The sequence below is a fragment of the Sarcophilus harrisii genome, chromosome 4 (genome assembly GCF_902635505.1).
Source record: "Sarcophilus harrisii chromosome 4, mSarHar1.11, whole genome shotgun sequence".
In the NCBI taxonomy this organism is placed as follows: Eukaryota; Metazoa; Chordata; class Mammalia; order Dasyuromorphia; family Dasyuridae; genus Sarcophilus; species Sarcophilus harrisii.
In genome coordinates, this window is record NC_045429.1 from 454,890,420 (window position 1) to 454,907,789 (window position 17,370).

At 54.6% G+C, this 17,370-nt stretch overlaps 1 protein-coding gene across 2 annotated transcripts in view; it reads right to left on the reverse strand.

The window, feature by feature from the left end:
- The window catches only part of DIS3L2 (DIS3 like 3'-5' exoribonuclease 2), a 285,169-nt gene that overhangs the window by 69,899 nt on the left and 197,900 nt on the right, over positions 1–17,370 (reverse strand). For both annotated transcript variants that reach the window (XM_031968143.1, XM_031968145.1), the window contains exons 12-13: positions 6,168–6,280; positions 1,932–2,039 (exon numbers count right to left, since the gene is read on the reverse strand). In XM_031968143.1, the coding sequence (XP_031824003.1) occupies positions 1,932–2,039; positions 6,168–6,280 (221 nt within the window). The remainder of the gene's footprint in view (positions 1–1,931; positions 2,040–6,167; positions 6,281–17,370) is intronic.

The following is a 17,370-nucleotide window of genomic DNA, read 5'->3' on the forward strand; positions in this document are numbered from 1 at the left end:
TGAATTACTTGGGCATTTTTAGGTAGCTTGGCCTTGGCTGCTGGACACTCTGTCTCTTCTCTCAGTTCGACATTTCTCGGATGACACCTTTCGCCCTTTCTCTCCTGTTTTACTTCCCAACTGTGACGTTCTGCGGCCCTGCCGCCCGCCCCTCTGGGCCCCTCTAATACCCCCAAGTCCGTATTGATCTTAGGGACCTCTGTTGGGGGAGATGCTGGAGGTCCCTCAAGCTCTGCAGTTTCCCCAGGAAATGCAGCCCGTCGCTCCACGCTCGGGCAGGTCAGCAGATTTCCCCTCTGGCCGCACGTCCGGGCCTGGCCTGAGGATCCAACCGTCGGGAGGACCGGCTGAGCACCGAACTCCAGATCTTTTCCATTTTTTCCCATGTGTTCTCCTCCCTCCGGCCTCCTCCCCACCGTCCTCCCGATGACCCTCCTTCCCAATCTCTTGCCAAGACTCCTCCGAGCTTGTTTTCCTCGGCTGCTCCTTGCTGCTTAAGGCAGCAGCGCCCGCTCCCCGAGACCTCACCAGCACGAGGCCTGCGTCCCGGGCCGCTGTTGCCCTTGGCTGCCCCGGCTGCTGCTTGGTGGGGAGAACGCGTGCTTGCTGGCTGACACTGCCTGGGCTCCCCAGCCCCGGACTGATTTATGCCAGGGGAGCTGCTTGGGCTAACTAGGACAGAGCTTCCCGGTCCCTTCGCTTCCCAGCGGCGGCAGCAGCTTAGGGAGAGGAGGGCAGGGGGCCGTGGGTCACTCAGGGCTCCGGCCTTCGCTACTCTGTCCTTCTGGCCTTGCCTCCCCCAAGTTGGGGGCCGTGCTGGAGAGAGGCCCGCGGGGAGGACTCCCACACAGTGATCACTTTGTCCGGGATGCTGTCAGTGCTCGCCACCTCCAGGGTGCTCTGGAGGCCCAGCTCCCCGAGGTCCCCCAGCTGTGGGATCCTGGACAAGTCCCTTCACCCCATCTGCCTCAGTCTCCTCATCTGTAAAATGGGCTACAGAAGGAAAGGGCCAAGTCCTCCAGGATCTTTACCAAGAAAACCTTAAACGGGCCCAAGGGGCAAACAGCCGGAGCCACTGACCCACAAGCTTGCGGCGCCCGCTCCCCGATTCCCGGCAATGAGCCTCTGGACCTGCACTGAGCATGTCCGGCTGGCGCCGCCCCCCCCCCCCCCCCCCATTTCTCCAGGCACCCTCTTGAAGCTTTGCAGTGCAGGCCACTAGAGGGCACCACAGGGCAGAGTGCTGGGCCTGCAGGGGAGCAGCTGAGTCCAACCTGCCCTGGCTCCGGTCTGCCTCTGTTTCCTCATCTGTAAAATGGGCGTGTTACTAGCACCCACTTCCCAAGACTGGTGAGGATCAAAGGAGACAGGACCACACTCGGCAAGCCTGAACCACACCAACACTGGCTCTGTCCCTGCTTCCCGCACCTCCTCCGCCCGCTGATGCAGCCGGTGACCGCCCTCCTCCTCCCGGCCCTCAGGCCCAGCCCGCCCAGCCCAGAGCGCTCCTCTTCTCCTCCCACACAACCCCCTGCACCAGCCTCCCGACATCACATTTCCCCAGAGCCCCGGCCCCCCCTCCCCCTCCCTGTGAGCTCCCGTCTCTCGGTTACTGTCCCCAAGCCCCTCCCCCCCACCTTCTCGTGGTCCCGCCCCAGCTAGCCAAGGCCCTGCCTGACCCCCAGTGGCCCCCCCCACACACGACCGCCTGTGTGGGTCTCGGGCAGCGGGGGGCATCTGTCTGTGCGGCTGCCACGGCTGTGCTGGTTCCTGCCCCCACAGACTAGGAGTGACCCCGGGGGAAGCCCCACCGGAACAAGAGCCCCCCCTGCGCTGTCCCTGGGACACAGAGAGGTCCCTTCCGCCCAGGAGGCGCTTTCTGCAGAAGGGTTGGGGGGTCGGGGTCAGGGAGGGGCGCCCCCGCGTCTTACCTTGCCCTCGGCGCTCAGCCTCCAGATGACCGAGAAGGTGAGCTTGTCCGTCATGGGGTTGAGGCTGCACAGCTCCTCACACAGCAGCCTGGGGAGCATGGGGATGACCTGTGCAGACAGAAAAGCACGGGTCACGTCCGGCCCGAGGCGGCGGCGGAGCCAGGGCTGAAGGGCGACCTTGGGCGCCGGGGGGGGGGCCGCGCCCCGGGGTGGGGAGAGGACCGGGACGTGGCCCCGAGGCTCCGGCCTCCCAGGGTCGGCTGCGGCTCTCTCCAGCCCGGGCTCAGGGTGCACTTTCTGAAGAAGTCGGGGGCAGAAGAAGGGACGCCCCGCGCCTGACCGTGTGCCATGGGTCTGGGAGGGAGAAAACACGTGGGACCCTTCGCTGGGACCCCGCCCTCACGACGGTCCCACTCCCCCAGGGAGACGCAGCAGGGGGGATGGGGAGGGGCCTGCCCATCGCCTCTCCACACCAAGTGCTCCCCAGGCCGGGGACCTGCCCCAAGGGTCCCGGGGCCCAGCAGGTGTTGTGACAGGCCCCGGGGGCGGGTCACTTTCCAAAGGGGGCTGAAGAGGGGGGCAAGGCTTCACATGCAGTCCAAGGGGAGATGCTCCCCAAGAGAAGGGCCAGTCCCTTGGGTCTTTGCACCTGAGCCTCCACTCAAGGGCTCGAGAGCTCCGTGCAAATCTCCGCTGGTCACCGAGCACCCCCTCGCGGGCCCAGGCCCGGCCCGGCCCCAGAAGGCGAGAGCCCACAGCCCAGAGCTGGGAGTGCCCCAGCACCCACCGCCCACAACGGGGCCCAAGAGGCTTCGGGGCCCCACAGCCATCCGAGTGGGTCTAAGTGAGGGCTCACAGTCAGCCCGTCATGGAGCTGGTTCAGTCGGGGCTTCTGCTTGTCCTTGACTCTCTCTGACTAAGCCACAAAAAGCACGAATAGACCTGCGGCCAGATTGGGGGGGGGGGGGTTCCAAGCCAAGAGGGCCTCTGTGCTCGCCGATGAGACGGCCTCCTCCGTGGCCCCAGACGTCCCGGGGGACAATGGCGGGGGCCAGCATTCCCCAGGAGCCAGATAAGCCACTTCCCGACGCAAAGGCCGCCCGACGCAAAGGCCGCCCGACTCGGGCCAGGGCTCAGCCCTCCATAAGTCACGCCTCCATTCCTATGTGAGAGGGACCATGTACCCCAGAAAGGCAAAGCCTGGGGTGCGAATGAGGAAAACTGACCCCTACTACAGGGGCACCGCTGAGGCCCAGGGAATGCTGGGGGGGCACCTCCCTGTGCTGTTTTTGCCTTTGCCCCCCGCCTGTCCCTGCCAGGCCGATGGAGCCGCTCTGTCCCTCGCCCTTCTCTGCAGCCGGGAGCCCCCGGCCCCACTGCCTGGGCCGTCCCGGGGGTCGGGGTGGCCAACCAGGGAGGCCCCGGGACCAGGGGGAGAGGCAATGGGAGACACAGGAAGAAGAGGGGGATCGGGCAGAGAGCTTGGAGGCTGCCCCAGATTCTGGAATGAGCTATTCCATTACTACTGGGCCGGGCCGTCCCAGCCTTACCTGAGCTCACCCAGCAGAGAGCAGCCCCCCCCTCCCCCGGCTCTCCCGCCTTCCCAGGGGTGGAGATCCTAGGGTGAACAATGGGCTGGAATGAGGTCACCACTCACATCGTGAATGACACTGAGAGGAAACGGGCAATTTTTTTCCGAGCCAACAATTCTGTTTTAAGAGTTTTCTTTTTCATATCAACCCTTCCATGATCAGATTCTGGCCGACGGCTGCCCAGCGTGACATGAGCAGGACCCCGGCAGCCCCGGCCACTGGCCGCGGACAGAAGTGACCGTCTCAGGCTCCGGCCCGCCTTCAGACTAGCTCCCAGGCCCAACCTCTGATCTCCACCGTAAAGCAGCAGCAATAAAGCGCTGTAGCGATTTATGGCCGACCTTTCCCTTGAGCTGTTTCACACCTAAAACAACAGCAGGGCCCGAGCCAAAAGACAGAGAGTGGATGGTCAGGTTTCGGCCATTTAGGCTTCTCTTGCTTTTTAAACTCAATACGCTCATTTTTAAAACTGACTTAGAAAAACATCTGCGATCACAGGGTCCCTCCCTCCAATTGCACAGGAACGTTTAATTGCCTTCTTCGGGAGGTCGCAGAGTTCTGAGCCCGGGAGGCCGGTGAGCCCACCTGGCTTTCTAAGCCCCCTCCTCCCCCGCCCCAGCCGAAGGGAGCCAGTTTTCAAGGAGTTTCCGAGTCCATCTTGTTTTAATTCTCCTCCTCTGCTCCCACCCAGTCTCTCCTTTTAACCAGAAGGAATACACATTTCTCCCCAGGAGCAAAATCTTCACAAAGGGACTTCATTTAAATGTCAGCAAGAAGGAGTTCAGACCCAAGATCATATTCACTGGAAAAATGTCCTAATGGCTGGGGCAATTTCCCCCGTGCTGAGGCATGAAGTTTACATTGTCGCCGCCATTACCTCTGTCCCCAGGAGGTCAGCGGCTCCATTTCTGCGCCTCAGGGAGACCGAATCAGGGCCCAGATGGCAAGAGAGAAGCCACGGCAGGGATGCTGCAGGAGGAGACCCTCTCGCAGCCATCAACAGGGTCCCCGGGCCCACGAGGCACTGGCTGAGGAGCAGAGGCCACAGGGGAGAGCAGATGGGCTCTTCCTGACGCGGGGGAGCAGCCTGCCCAGCTCCTAAAGCCGGGGCCCAGTTAAAAAGCCCCACAAAAACCAGCAGAAAAGCTCCTGGACCCAGTCCTCCAAGAAACACAACTAGGAGGAAGAAAGCTCAAAGCAGTGGAGCAAAGTGACCCCAACACCCATGTTCCCATGCCCAGAGTTGGGCTCCAGATCCCAGGGAACTGGCCAGGCCCACCATGTGCAGCCTGAGGAGCTCTGGTTTCCTGGGGGGGTTTCAGGGCTCCCACTCCCCACTTCTGGAAGAAAAATCATATACTATTGATGTTCTCGGACTCAGCGAACTCCTGATCTTTGTGGGGCCTGGGTCAGAAAACTGAATTTCCTGGTTCTGGCTCACAAACTCCCTCCCCTCAAACACTTTTCGCCTGGTCTCAGGAACCTCCTAAAATAATCTCCCTGGAGATCCTTGGGAATACTCACCACCCATCATTGACCCGGAGATTACTCCCTCAGTTCATCAGAGACGGCTCCTTAGCCCCGGCCACAGAAAGCTAAAGAAAACTGACCTCTGTGCCCCAAATCACCGCAAATTCCTAATCAGGAGCCCACTGAGATCTGCTCAGTGTAAATAAAGCCCCTTTGCCAAACCTCACTTGGAGACTGGGACTGCAAATTCTCCAAACCTGCGACACCGGCCTGGGGACCCCAGAGGCTGCTAGGACGTCTCGCCCCCAGCACTACAAAGGGAAAAAGGGGGAGCCAGAAGCTGGCCCCAAGTTTCTCTAACTGTGGCCGGACTCAGAAGTTCAGAGTTCTGCGCAGGGCTGGGCCTGGGTTCTAGTCGGCTGAGGCACAGAGGCAGACGATGAGCTGCTGAAAGTTAGAGCCGGAAGGGATGTCCGCGGGCACCCCTCATCTTACAGAGAGGAACAAGAAAGCGGCCGGAGGAGAAAGCTGCCAGGACTCCAACCTATGTCAGTCGCCGGCCCACACGCAGCAGGGGCAGGCAGCGGCCTCCACAGGCTCTGGGCCCCTGCTTTGCCCGGCACTTTCTGAAAGCCAGGGGCCTTTCGGGGGGGGGGGGGGGCGGCGGCTGCAGGATGGCCACGGCAATGCAGAGACCATGCCACAGGAAGCCGGAGGGCCTCCATCAGCTCGGCTCCATCTGACTGGCTCAGCCTCCAGGCCTCAGTTTCTCCTCTGGCCAAATGACCAGCTGGACTTTGGTTCTCTCTGCAGCTCGCCCTCCCAGCCGTCACAGGGGTCACAGACGCTTGGGAAACCCTGTCTGCTTTTCCCTGGGCAGCTCCAGGGAGCTTCCCTTTTGGACAAGGGCCAAAGAGGCAGCCAGCCAGAAGAAAACCAAAGGTCAGGGGTGGCCACAGACAGCGACTAGCTGGGTGACCCTGGGCATTCATCCTGCCCAGTTTCCTCACCTGTGAAATGAGCTGAGAAGGAAGTGGCCACTCCGGAGTCTCTGCCAAGGAAACCCCAGAGTCAGCCAGGACTAAAACCATCAGCCGCTCCCAAGGACAGCATCAAGAGAAGGGCGAAGAGAAGGAGGAAACCCCCCAGAAAGTGCCCCAAGGCCGCCTCTTACCTTCTGCACCAGGTAGACACTCGTGGCTCTCTCCCCGGCCACTGTGTCCAGAGCCGATCCTTCTGGGACAAAGTAACTGACGTCAGCGATGTGAACTCCCACCTCAAAGCTCCCTGCAAAGAGACAAGACCGTTAGAAGGGTGGGGGCAAGGCCTGCAGCTCCCCAGAGACCCTGCCTGAGGGTCCCTGCACTAAACCATCTCTGACAGGAAAGGACAGGACTGGGGGGCCCCCTAGGACAGGGCCTGGAGCTCCCCCAGAGGTCCTGCCCGAGGGTCCCTGCCCGAGGGTCCCTGCATTAGGCCATCTCTGACAGGAAGGGACAGGAGTAGGGGGGCCCCTTAGGACAGGGCCTGGAGTTCCCCCAGAGGTCCTGCCCGAGATCCCCTGAAGGTCCCTACACTAGGCCATCTCTGGGAAGGAAAAGGCCCAAGGGGCAGGGCTGGGGGGTCCAGCAGAGGCCAGGGCCCACTCCTAGGACAGAGCTGTTTGTCTTTTCCAAGGCTTTGGGTGCTTTGCTTTCCTCCCATTTAGCCCAGAGAGCAGGATGGTCCCCAGTGATTCAGAGTCTCAGACCTCAGGAAGAGGCTACGGCCTAGAAATCCTGGCTTGGGCAAGCTTCCCTCTCCCGGGGGGAACACCCCCTCCTTTTCAGGGCTGCTCCTTTCCCGAGAGGTTCTGGGGGCTTCTCTCAATCTCCCCCCCCAATTACCTTATCCTGAAGCACCCTCTCAGCTCTACTCTCCAGAATGGGATCCAGGGTTCTAAGCCCTCAGCAGGGACATAACAAGGGCTGGCCGGGGGCCGAGTGATGCCCCACTCCCACACTGGCCATGCTGAAGCCCCCCTTCACGCTCTGGACTCTCACCGACCTCAAGCCCAGAACCTCCTAAGTCAGTCTGGCCGGAAGCCTGCACCCCGGAGAGAGACACGCTAGCTGCAAACATCAGAAGGGCGGCTTACTAAGGGGGACTCCTTCCTGTTGGGGAGAGGGCGCCCCTCTCCTTCCCCTTCCCCATAAGGCGACGTTTCTGGTTAGCGGCGTCGCAGGCGGGTTCTCACCCCCACTGGCGCTAACCACCATTGCTCTACGATTCCGTGGAGTCTAAGGGGGAGCTTGGGATATTCATTCCCCCTGCAGCCATTGCCTGGGGAACCTTTCTGTGCAGAGTACAGCCCCTCCCCAAGAGCACTGAGACCCTCCAAGGCAGGGGCCTGGGCCCCTTCTCACTCCTCCATCTGGGCTCACCCCGTGCCCTTGAGGATGAGCCAGGGGCTCGCCGTGGATTCTCGCCTCCTCTCTGGCCCTCCTGCACGCCACGCTCACCCTGACTCGTAAATAAGAGGAACAGCCCCTGCTGCCTTCTAAGGAAGTAGCTCCAAAGCCCCAGTGTCCCTGTAAGGATTTTACCCCCTTTATCCCGAAACCCCACTCCTACAGAGGCCTTGGTTTCTCTCCAGTCCGAAGCTACAAAGAGCTTCTGCAGAGAGCCCAGACGTTCTGTCCCCGGGGAATTTCTGCCCAGGGCCCCCGTCCAGAAAGCAGCAGGGGGGAAGGGCTGCCACCATTCACCGGCCTGGAGCTCGGCGGGCACCAGTGGCTGCTGGTGTCTCTGGGCCCACAAAACAACCAAAGGAGCCGGCCTGGGGAAGCTCGGCTTCCACTTGGATGTTCCAAGTATCTAAACCCAGTCCTGAGAAGATAAAATATAACGGCTTCCTTTGAAATCGCTATTTTAATTTATTGGTCTAAGAGATCAATATTGACTGAGGGAAAGGAAAGGGGGTCATTACGTCATATCCACCCTGGCCGAACAGTCACCGTGCACTTAACTGACTGCACATGAACTTTCGGTCCTTAGTCAAAACTGACAAACTGACAAAGATCTCATTACAGGAGGGAAAATACGCAGCGGGCCAATCAAAACACGGCGAAGAGCCTTAGATTTCACTTAGGATTCCCAGTAGAGGCCCTTAACCAGTGGTCAGCATTCCCCCCCCCCCACGCACTTTTATGGAAGCCCTAAGTAAATATTTTATTCCATATATTTACATAATGTGAGCTGGCAGCTCTCGGGTGGTAGTGACGCCGAGGGGTTAGTGTGTGAGGGAGCTCTCTACCCTGTGTCAGAACAAGAGTTCTCTGGTGTTTATAAAAACGCTGTTTCCAGAGCAGAAAACTTCCTCGCATTTGTAAGGTCAGCTGGCGTGTGAGGGACAAGGTCCTGGTTGCAGAGGGGCGGGGGGGGCTGAGTGCTGCCAAGCCAGGGCTACGTCAGGCAGCTCCCTCGCACAGCGTCCCCGGGGCTGTGAACCAGCAGGACGGGGGGACACCCGGCCAGGGAGGATGGCCTCAGACCCACACGCTTCCCAGATGCCTCAGGATCTCTGACCCGGGTGCTCCCTCTGACCGGCCCCTCCAGCACGCACTGCAGGCCTTCTTCACATTGTCCTCCTCATCATGGTCAGCACAGCGCAGTCCAGTCTTTCTGGGATCTCCTGGGGCCGCCACTGCCCCGAGGAGCCTGTGTGCTCCAGAGCCGGGCAGCTCCGGCTGAGACAGGTTCTGAGCTTGCACCAAATCAGCTTTCCTTTGATCAAGCAGTCGGGGGGGTTCCTTTGAACGATCCCAGCTCTCCCCCATCCAGCTTCGGCCATCCCTTTTCTTCGCGGGGCAGGCCCTTAAGAGCCCTCGTTCCCCCAGCGCTCAGCTCTCCCTAGAGGGTCTCGGCAGCCAAAGCTGCACACACGGCGCCCTACAAGGGGACGATGGCTTCTCGCAGTCGGAACCAGGATGACACATTCATGGCGTGGCCTAAGGCACTGCTTTTGGAGCTGCTGTGTCCCTTTTTGCTGGCACGTTGCTGAGGCTCTGCCCTGCCCCACTCACCCAGTACTGATAGGGCAGGGGCACACCAGTGCGGTCATAAATCATAAGAGACTGTCATTCTCCAGCGATTTAGAAGAAAGCACCTCAGTTCTTCAAAAATAGTTGGTTCATATAAGTATCTGGTTTTAGAATTCTCTTTTTCTCCAATTTTCTTCCATTTACAACAGCCATAATTGTGTATTTTCTGCAATTAGTTCTTAACTTTATAAGATTTAACATTCTAAACACAAAATAGTACTGATGAATTACTTTTTTCTATTTGGATTTTATAATGTAAATTTAAATGTTAAAATAATAGCATAAGTCTGTTTTCCATGGGAAAAAGTATATATATTTTAAATAAACCTATTTTATTACCATCTAGGGGAAGGGGTGGGGGAAAGGGGGGGTGGAATTTGGAACACAAAGCTATGCAAGGATCAATGTTGGGGAAAAAAAGCTTTAAAAAAAGTTAGAACAAAAAAGAGGAAAAAATTTTTAAAAAAGAATTCATGAAAGTCAAAAAAATTAAAAATAAACCTGTTTTATCATTTTTTTCTTTAATTACACTTGACAAGTAAAGGCTTTTCTTACTCCCACAAAGTCAGGATGCCCATAGGTCTCAAAGAGTTGCCCCCCTCCCTTTAATCCTGGTCTTTACCCATCATCTCTTGCTGCCTCATGCCTGCCACAGCTGGTTTCCTGAAATCAGCCTCCCATCCCTCCCCTCTGTTTTGTTTACCATTGCCAGACCACTCCCCTGCTCAGAAAATCCACAACAAAGCCCCAGATTGCCTTTTCAATCAATTCCAAACTCTTCTGCTTCAACTTTTCAAAAGTAAATTCATCATGTTATTCATTCAACAAACTTTTATAGCATTAGCTCGCTTTCTGTATAGCAAAATTAATTTGCTACAAACTGAGGGGACTTGAAAATAACTAAAACTGAACACTATGAAGCTGTAAGAACCAAATTTGGCTCCAAAAAAGAGATAAAAGGCAGCACTTTCCTCCCTTCTTGGCAGGAGTATGGAATACTGTAGATAAGGTCATCATTTTTGTATATGTTGGTTAGTTTTATTTAAGTCTTTTTTCTTTTCCTTTATTATTCTTTTTTTGAAGGACCGCTTTCTTGGGGTAGAGGAAGGCCCAGAGTAAGCACTGTGGCCTTCCTTTCCCAGAAACCTTAGCATCTAGGAGGGGAATGAGACCAGAAGAACAAGTAATCCTATGCATCCTACCGAGCTGCAAGGTTCTCCAGAGTCAAACCCCTCCTGCTCCCCAGCACCTGAACCCCTGTTCTCCCCTGCCCCGTGTTCACGTCTATGGGTGATGGCATTGCTCAGACCCGAGATGCCTTCCTCTGCTTTCTATGAACTCTTCGGTTCGTCCTCTGCAGTTCAGCCCGAGTTTCACAGACTGCAGTCTCTCTGAGCCTACTTTTTGGCGTTTTTATTCCCAGTGCTTTGTTGCATGTTGTAGGTATTTAATAAAGCTGGCTGAATTGAAGCTTTGCCAGACTGCTCCTCTGCCCCGTGCTGATCTCTGTTTTCTCTGAACTCCCAACCCAACAGGGGCCCAGAACCACACATTGTAAGGGCCCTGGGGACATTCTGCTCAGGACGAAATGCCCCCCCCCCCCCTCAGGGCAACCTGTTACCAGTCTGCTCTCCTGTCACCCGTTGAGAACGCTGACTCCTCCTCTAAGAGGAACTCTATATAACTGAATGCAGAGGCAGAACCTCAGGTTCTGGAGCAGAGCCCCTGCCAGGAGCTTGTAAAGAAGCTCCCTGTATTCCCTGGGAGGCCAATTTACAGCACAAACCTTTAGGTGCCGGCCCTGAGCCAGACCTTGGAAATACAAAGGCAGCAATGAAACAATCCCTGCCCTGGAAGAGCTTCCCTTCCCCAAGGAAGACACAGGACAGGCCCGGGTGAAGGTAATTTCCTGTGTGTGTGCTGGGGAGCCGAGCACTAACAGGCAGAGAAATTAAAAGGAGTGAAAGGCAGAAGGTAAGAGGGAAGGAGAAACATCTCACGCAGAGGACGCTCGGCCAGGCAAAGGGATGGAGCAGACAGAATGTGCTCTGCAGGAGTGAACAAGCTGGTGGGGTTGGCTGGAGACACTAGGAAGGGGGTTCAACGCCATGAGTTTGTGTCTTATCCTAGAAGCACCTGGGAGGTCTTGAAGCTTCTAGAGATGGGGAGGGATGATCAGAATTGCTCAGCTCTCTGTTTGGGTGATATCAGTTTGGAAACTTTGTGGAGTGCTGAAATGGGAAGGAGAAACCCCAGGCAGGGAGACCCATTAGGAGGCCACTGCACAAGCCCAGACAGGAGGTAATGCAGATCTGGCCAGGGCAAGGGTGCATCTGGGGGGTGGAGGCGGAGCTGGTGACTCAATGTCCTCTGCTGAAATGTTAGGCGGGGGGGGGGGGGGGGGTTTGAAGGAAAAGAAAATTCCTTTTCTGACAGGCTGAGGTGGAAGAGTCAGCAGGAAGCAAAGAGGAGCATGAGATACACAGATTTGGGGGTCACCCTCATGGGAGCAAAGGGAGATCTCTGAAAATAGTGAGCCGTGGGTGACCGCAAGGGCCAGGAGGGGGACGGCAGGCTCTACGGCACCTCATCAACAATGGCATGTAAGTAAGAAGCGACCTACAAAGCTGATCCCATTGAAAGAGCATTTCCTAGCATCCGTGGTGCTCAAGGAAGGCATCGGAACACAAAGAAAAAATGAAATGCAGGCTCTTGATAAAGGACATAATCAGGACCATGTATAATGGGGCGGGTGGGGGGGTCATGTAATGAGAGTAAAGGATAACAAATGGACAATCCAGGCTAATATTTCTGAAATGATTAAAAAAGAGGGAGAGAGACAAGCAGATTGGGCGGCTCCTACTTCCAGAAGTGAAGCCCCAGGACAAACGACCTCTCTGAGCCTTAGTTTCTACTCCAGTCAAAGGGAAGCAATCTTCCCCAGAGTACCTGCCTCCTGCAAGGCTGTCATGAGGACCAGATCACAGAGGCTGAGTCTTTCACAGACAGGGACATCACAGTCACAACAACTGAAATATGAACGGCACAAAAAGCTTTGCAGCAGACCCCACTGTTACTCTCATTGGGCCCTCATAAGCATCACTTGAGGCAGGCTCAGGAGGGAGGCAAAGTACTCAGGGCCATAGCAAAGTGTGGGAGGGAGAAAACAAACGCAGGTACGTCCAGCCTTGGAGGCCGGCCTGTCTGCAGGAAGCATGGGATGCAGGGGGCAAACGCAGGTACCTCCAGCCTCGGAGGCGGCCCTGTCTGCACCAACCAAGCTGAGTGAGGAGAACTCCTCTCTTCCACCAGACTGACGTCGGCTCCCCAAGAGCAGAGCCAACGGGTCTCTTTCATTTTCTGCTCCCCAATAACCCCCAGAACCCTCCATGCTGGTGGAATGCACCAGTGCTGGCTCAGATGAGGGCAGATCCATGCACACTCACGCCCTGACAGGGCACGGGGCCCTGAGGGATGCTGCTCCAGGAGCCAGGAAGTCCCATGGAGCCAGAAAGGGGGAAAATGTCCAAAAGTGAAACTTCGAGATGTCCGCGGGCCCAGGTGAGAGAAGGAATGTCTCTGTTGGCCCGGAGCTCTGCCAGCGGAGGGAGCGCTGATTTGTGGCAGCGAAGCGAGCCTGGGAAGCCGGCACTGGAACCAGATATTGGTCACATGAAATTCTGGAGACACAATCTGTAGCTGAAAAACAATTGGGCTTGGATCACCTTGTGGCTACACAATAAACTCCAAGTTTTAGCTCGAGTCAGCAGATTCTCCCCGACTTGAATGGAAACATGGACGGGGTTGCTAGGTAAGAGGGACAACTCCAACTCCGGGCCGAGCCAGCTCCGTGTGGTATTTGGTTATGTAATGGCATGCAGAAGTCCATCATGGACCCACTGCGATGGCAGAGCTCCCCTTACAAGTGACGTGGTGGTGGTTTGAAGCGATTTCACAAACTTAAAATGGTCAAGCAGGAACAGAAAGTTGGACGCACTTCAAGTCATTCAAGAACCGAGCATGGGCACAGAATTAGCATGGGCACAGAGCTAAGAGGCACACAGCTAACAGGCACAGAGCTGGGCACAGGGCTAACAGGCACAGAGCTAACACGGGCACAGAGCTGGGCACAGAGCTAACACAGGCACAGAACTGAGCACAGAGCTAGAATGGACACAGAGTTAGCATGGGCACAGAGTTAACAGGCACAGAGCTAGCATGGGCACAGAGCTAATTTCTCTTGCTATCCACAAAAAGTGACTTTCACTTGTCACCTAGCAAAGGGTTGGGTAAGAACTTGGATTTTCAAGTTCTCTCATTGGGGGGGGTCACCTTCTGGACCCTCAGAGCCAACCAATAAACATTCAGAAGCTCCTCCCATCTGCCACCATGGTACTCAGAATACAAAAAGAGAAAAAAGTCAGTCCCTGTCCTCAAGGAGCTTACAATTTAACAGGAGACAAACTAATCTATACAAACAAGGAGGGAAAAAAGATGCGAGAATTAAGGCACCGGGAACTAAGGGCTCCTGTAGAAGACGGGAGTTTAGGTGGAACTTAAGGGAAGCCAGGAGGGTGAGGATGGCACGGATGGCAGCCAGAGAGAATGATGAGACGGAGGGTCCTGCTGGTGGAACAGCCGGTATCCAGTAACTAGATCAAAGACTTAGGGGGTGAGTGTAAGAAGCCTGGAAAGATGGAAGGAGACAAGTTATGGAGGGCTTTGAGTACAAAACAGCAATGGGAGCCATTGGAGTTTCTTGGGAGGGTGAGGGCTGGAGGGAGAGGAGGAGAGACAAGATCAGGCCTATCTTTCTAGGGCTAAATGGAGGATGGACCAGCATGGGGAGAGGTAGACAACCCCCCCCCCCCAGAGGCCACTGGCACAGGCCGGATACGAGGGAAGGACCTGAACTAAGAAGCAGGGGAAAAGGGACATATTAGAGAGATGTGGCCAAGGGGCCACAAGGGGCCTTAGCCTGACTGACCAGGAGAATCTGAGAGCCAGTGAGGGGTCCAGGAAGACTCCTAGAGTCTGGGAGCCTGGGGGGATGTCTGCCACAGACATGGCAGGGCTGGGGGTTTGGGGCATCTCGAGCTGAGGATGTCTACCGGTCAGCCAGGCTGAGATGTCAGAAAGGCAGACCGCAAGGAGACAGTCCTTACGTCCCCGGAAGCTGAGGAGACAGACTGCCGAGTGAAGCAGGGGCAGGGAGTGGGTAAGAGAGCACAGGGCAGCACCTGGAGGTGAACTGGAGGAGGATCCTGCAAAGGGACAGAGAAGGGCAGACAGGTAGGAAGAGAAGGGGGAGGGGGGTATCAAAGATTGCAGGAGGACTAAAAAGAGCTAACTTTGGGGAGAACAGTCTCCAGGGAATGCTGATCTGGGCTCCCAGAAAGAGGGGACTCAGGCTCTATGGCCTCCTGGAGGAGTATCGCCCCAAAGGGCCAACAATCGGTGGGAGGGAAAGGATCGGCAGAGATTTCCCAGAATGGGGAGACAAGGGCACCTTTGTCAGCAGGAGGGAAGGAGCAAGTGGCAAGGGAGACTGAGGAGGGTAAAGGAGGAACGAGGGGCCGAAGACCCCCGAGTCATAGGACATGAGGAAGAGGGGAGAGAAGCTTGCAGAGCCAGGAAGAACCCTAACAGATCGCTCTGCAAATAACCCAAGGGCCCACCCAGCACGCTGGCTCCAGAAGGCAACGATGTTCATGTGAACAGCACAACGAAGACCCAGGAGTACATTTCTTTTGCTTTTGCATCCAAATCCTTCGAGCAGTGGTCATCCTCCTTAGCAGCAAAGGGGGAGGGCCAGGGACCTGGAGTGGGGACTTGACAGACCCAGAAGGCAGAGAGGGCAAGAGAAGCTGCCAGCAGCGAAGAAGAGATTGAAGGCATTCTAGGGCAGCAAGGTCGCCTCCTGAGGGAAGAAAACAAGGGCAAAGTGGGGACCCAACCTGCCCATGGGGAGCCAAGCCACGGATAGGAGCCCCAGAGGCCTGCTCAGTATTGGATCAGCCTCTTCCACCAACCTTTTGGGGTGGTCCAAAATGCACTGGCAAAGACAGACCAACCCACAAGAACAAAAGTCTGGTACTCTTGGCAAAACCCTTTCCCAAACCACTCTCCTAAGGGCAGCCAGAAAACGTGGAGAGGAGGGGAGGTGGGGCAGCAGCTCGGCAGGCCCGTCATGGGTGTCGGGTCCAAAGAGGTCAGAACCTTCAGGAACATCAGGTGAGGGAACCAACTCCCACACACGGTGGAAAAGGACGACTCTGGGCTTGCTCTGCTTAGAAAGGTCGGTGGGTCCATCCCCAGGCCCTTCTCAAGCCCCTCCTCCGGGCAGACTCTCTGAGCGCCAAGGACACAAGAAGAGGCAGGAAGAGTCCCTGCCCCCAAGAAGCTTGTCATCTAGGGGAAATTGCCACACGCAAACACGTGAGAACCAAAAAAAAGGAAATGATTGGCAGAGGAGAAAGTCGGGGAGGGCAGCCTGTGTTAAAGTGAAGTTTTCTCTGGGACCTCAGGGAGGTCGTGATGAAGAGAAAGGGCCTTCTGCACATGAAGGACGGCCAGAGAACATGCCGGGAGCCGGGACCCAGGAGGCCCATTCGTGGCTCTGCCAGGTGGCCAGTGTCGCTGGCCGGAGGAGGGTGCACACGGGTAGGAGGCAAAAACGCAGGAAAAGTGGGTGAGGGCTTTACACGTTCTAGGACTTGAGGCTGGAGAAAAAGGAAACCAAAGGCACAAAGAGGAACAGGGCTCCCATCAGCCAAAAAGGACTAGGCACTTTGGACAGATGACGCCCTTAGGGATGGGTCCAACAGACAAGGAGCACTAAACATCCAGACCTCAAACCCAGGTCCTCTGACTCAAAACCCAATGCTAACTCACATTTATAATAACAGTTTTTTCTTCCCGGTCTTCTAAAGCTCAGGAAGGTCTAATTTCCTTTTTGTTGCCTTAGCCAATTATAGAAGGAATCAAAATCATTCTAGGAAATGTTTGAGCAGTCAGAAAACGAAGCAGCGCAAATTTCACCAACATATCAGCTTAACATCACATCGCCGACGAGGCAGCTGACGCTGGTGGGGAAATATTCTTCATGGATGTTTTTATTTAGAGCTCCTTCCCATAAGAGGTGACCCGAGAGCAATCTTGAAGCATGAGCTGGACTACCACATGGAGCAGCAAGTAGACTTAATTCCATTTAACTCCAGAGATCCAGGAGAAATTTAAATGGCAAAGGAGCCAATTTAGGCTCAATATCAGGAGTTATCCCAAACATTTGCTTTGTTTGATGATACATTGTGTAATAGAGGTTTTCCTTTGCTTTTGTTCTCAACGGGTAGTAGAAGATGGGAGATGGAGCAGACAGATTTTTTTTTAATTATAAAATTTTAAACTTAAATATAAAATAAGAAAATAAAACACTGTCACATGTACAGGATTCGCTATAAAGCAATAAATTTGTTTCAAGAAAATCTATATCATATGTACGACACATTGTTTTCACAGTTATCCAACTTTTCTTTGCTTCCTTATAGGATCTCTTTTGTTCTCTGCTGAGCACTTTTTACTGTATTTTTTTCCTCCTCCCTCAAATTAGGTGTGGATATACTATGGTTGTTTCTACTTGTCATCTATTTCTCCGGCGGTGGAGAGCATCTTCTTTCATATGTCCAAGTCTTGCCATTAACCAGGTCATTCTCCAGTAATATTGGAAACCAATCATATTCCCATCTTTCTATTCTTGGCTACATACATTTTATTTATACAAATTTTAATTTAAAGTAACCAAAATTATTCTTTTTATACTTTTAACAATGCTCTCACCTTATCATATGCTTTAAGGTCTAATACTACTGAATCTGCTTCCTTTACATGTTTCCCCCCGGTTTCTTTGAATCCGATCTTTTGTTCTTCTAATTTTACTTTGCTACTATTTTTTTCTAACTTAATAAAATAAGTTTTTAATAATTTAATATATATTATATCAACAGATTAGTGAGGCAAAATTGTCATTTAAAAATTATTTTGCCTTTACCTACCCATGAACAATAAATATTACTTCAGTTATTTAGATCTAACTTTATTTGCATAAAATGTTTTATGTTTTTGTTTATATGTGGATAAATTCCTCCCATTCATATTCTAAGCTATAATTACTTGTATATTTTTCTCTCTATTCTTCTCACCCTGTTTCTTTCTCGTCTTACTCCTCTGCTTTACTTCTACCTACTACCTACTATCTTGTCCTCTTCTTTAATCTACCCACCTCTCCAAGAATCCCTC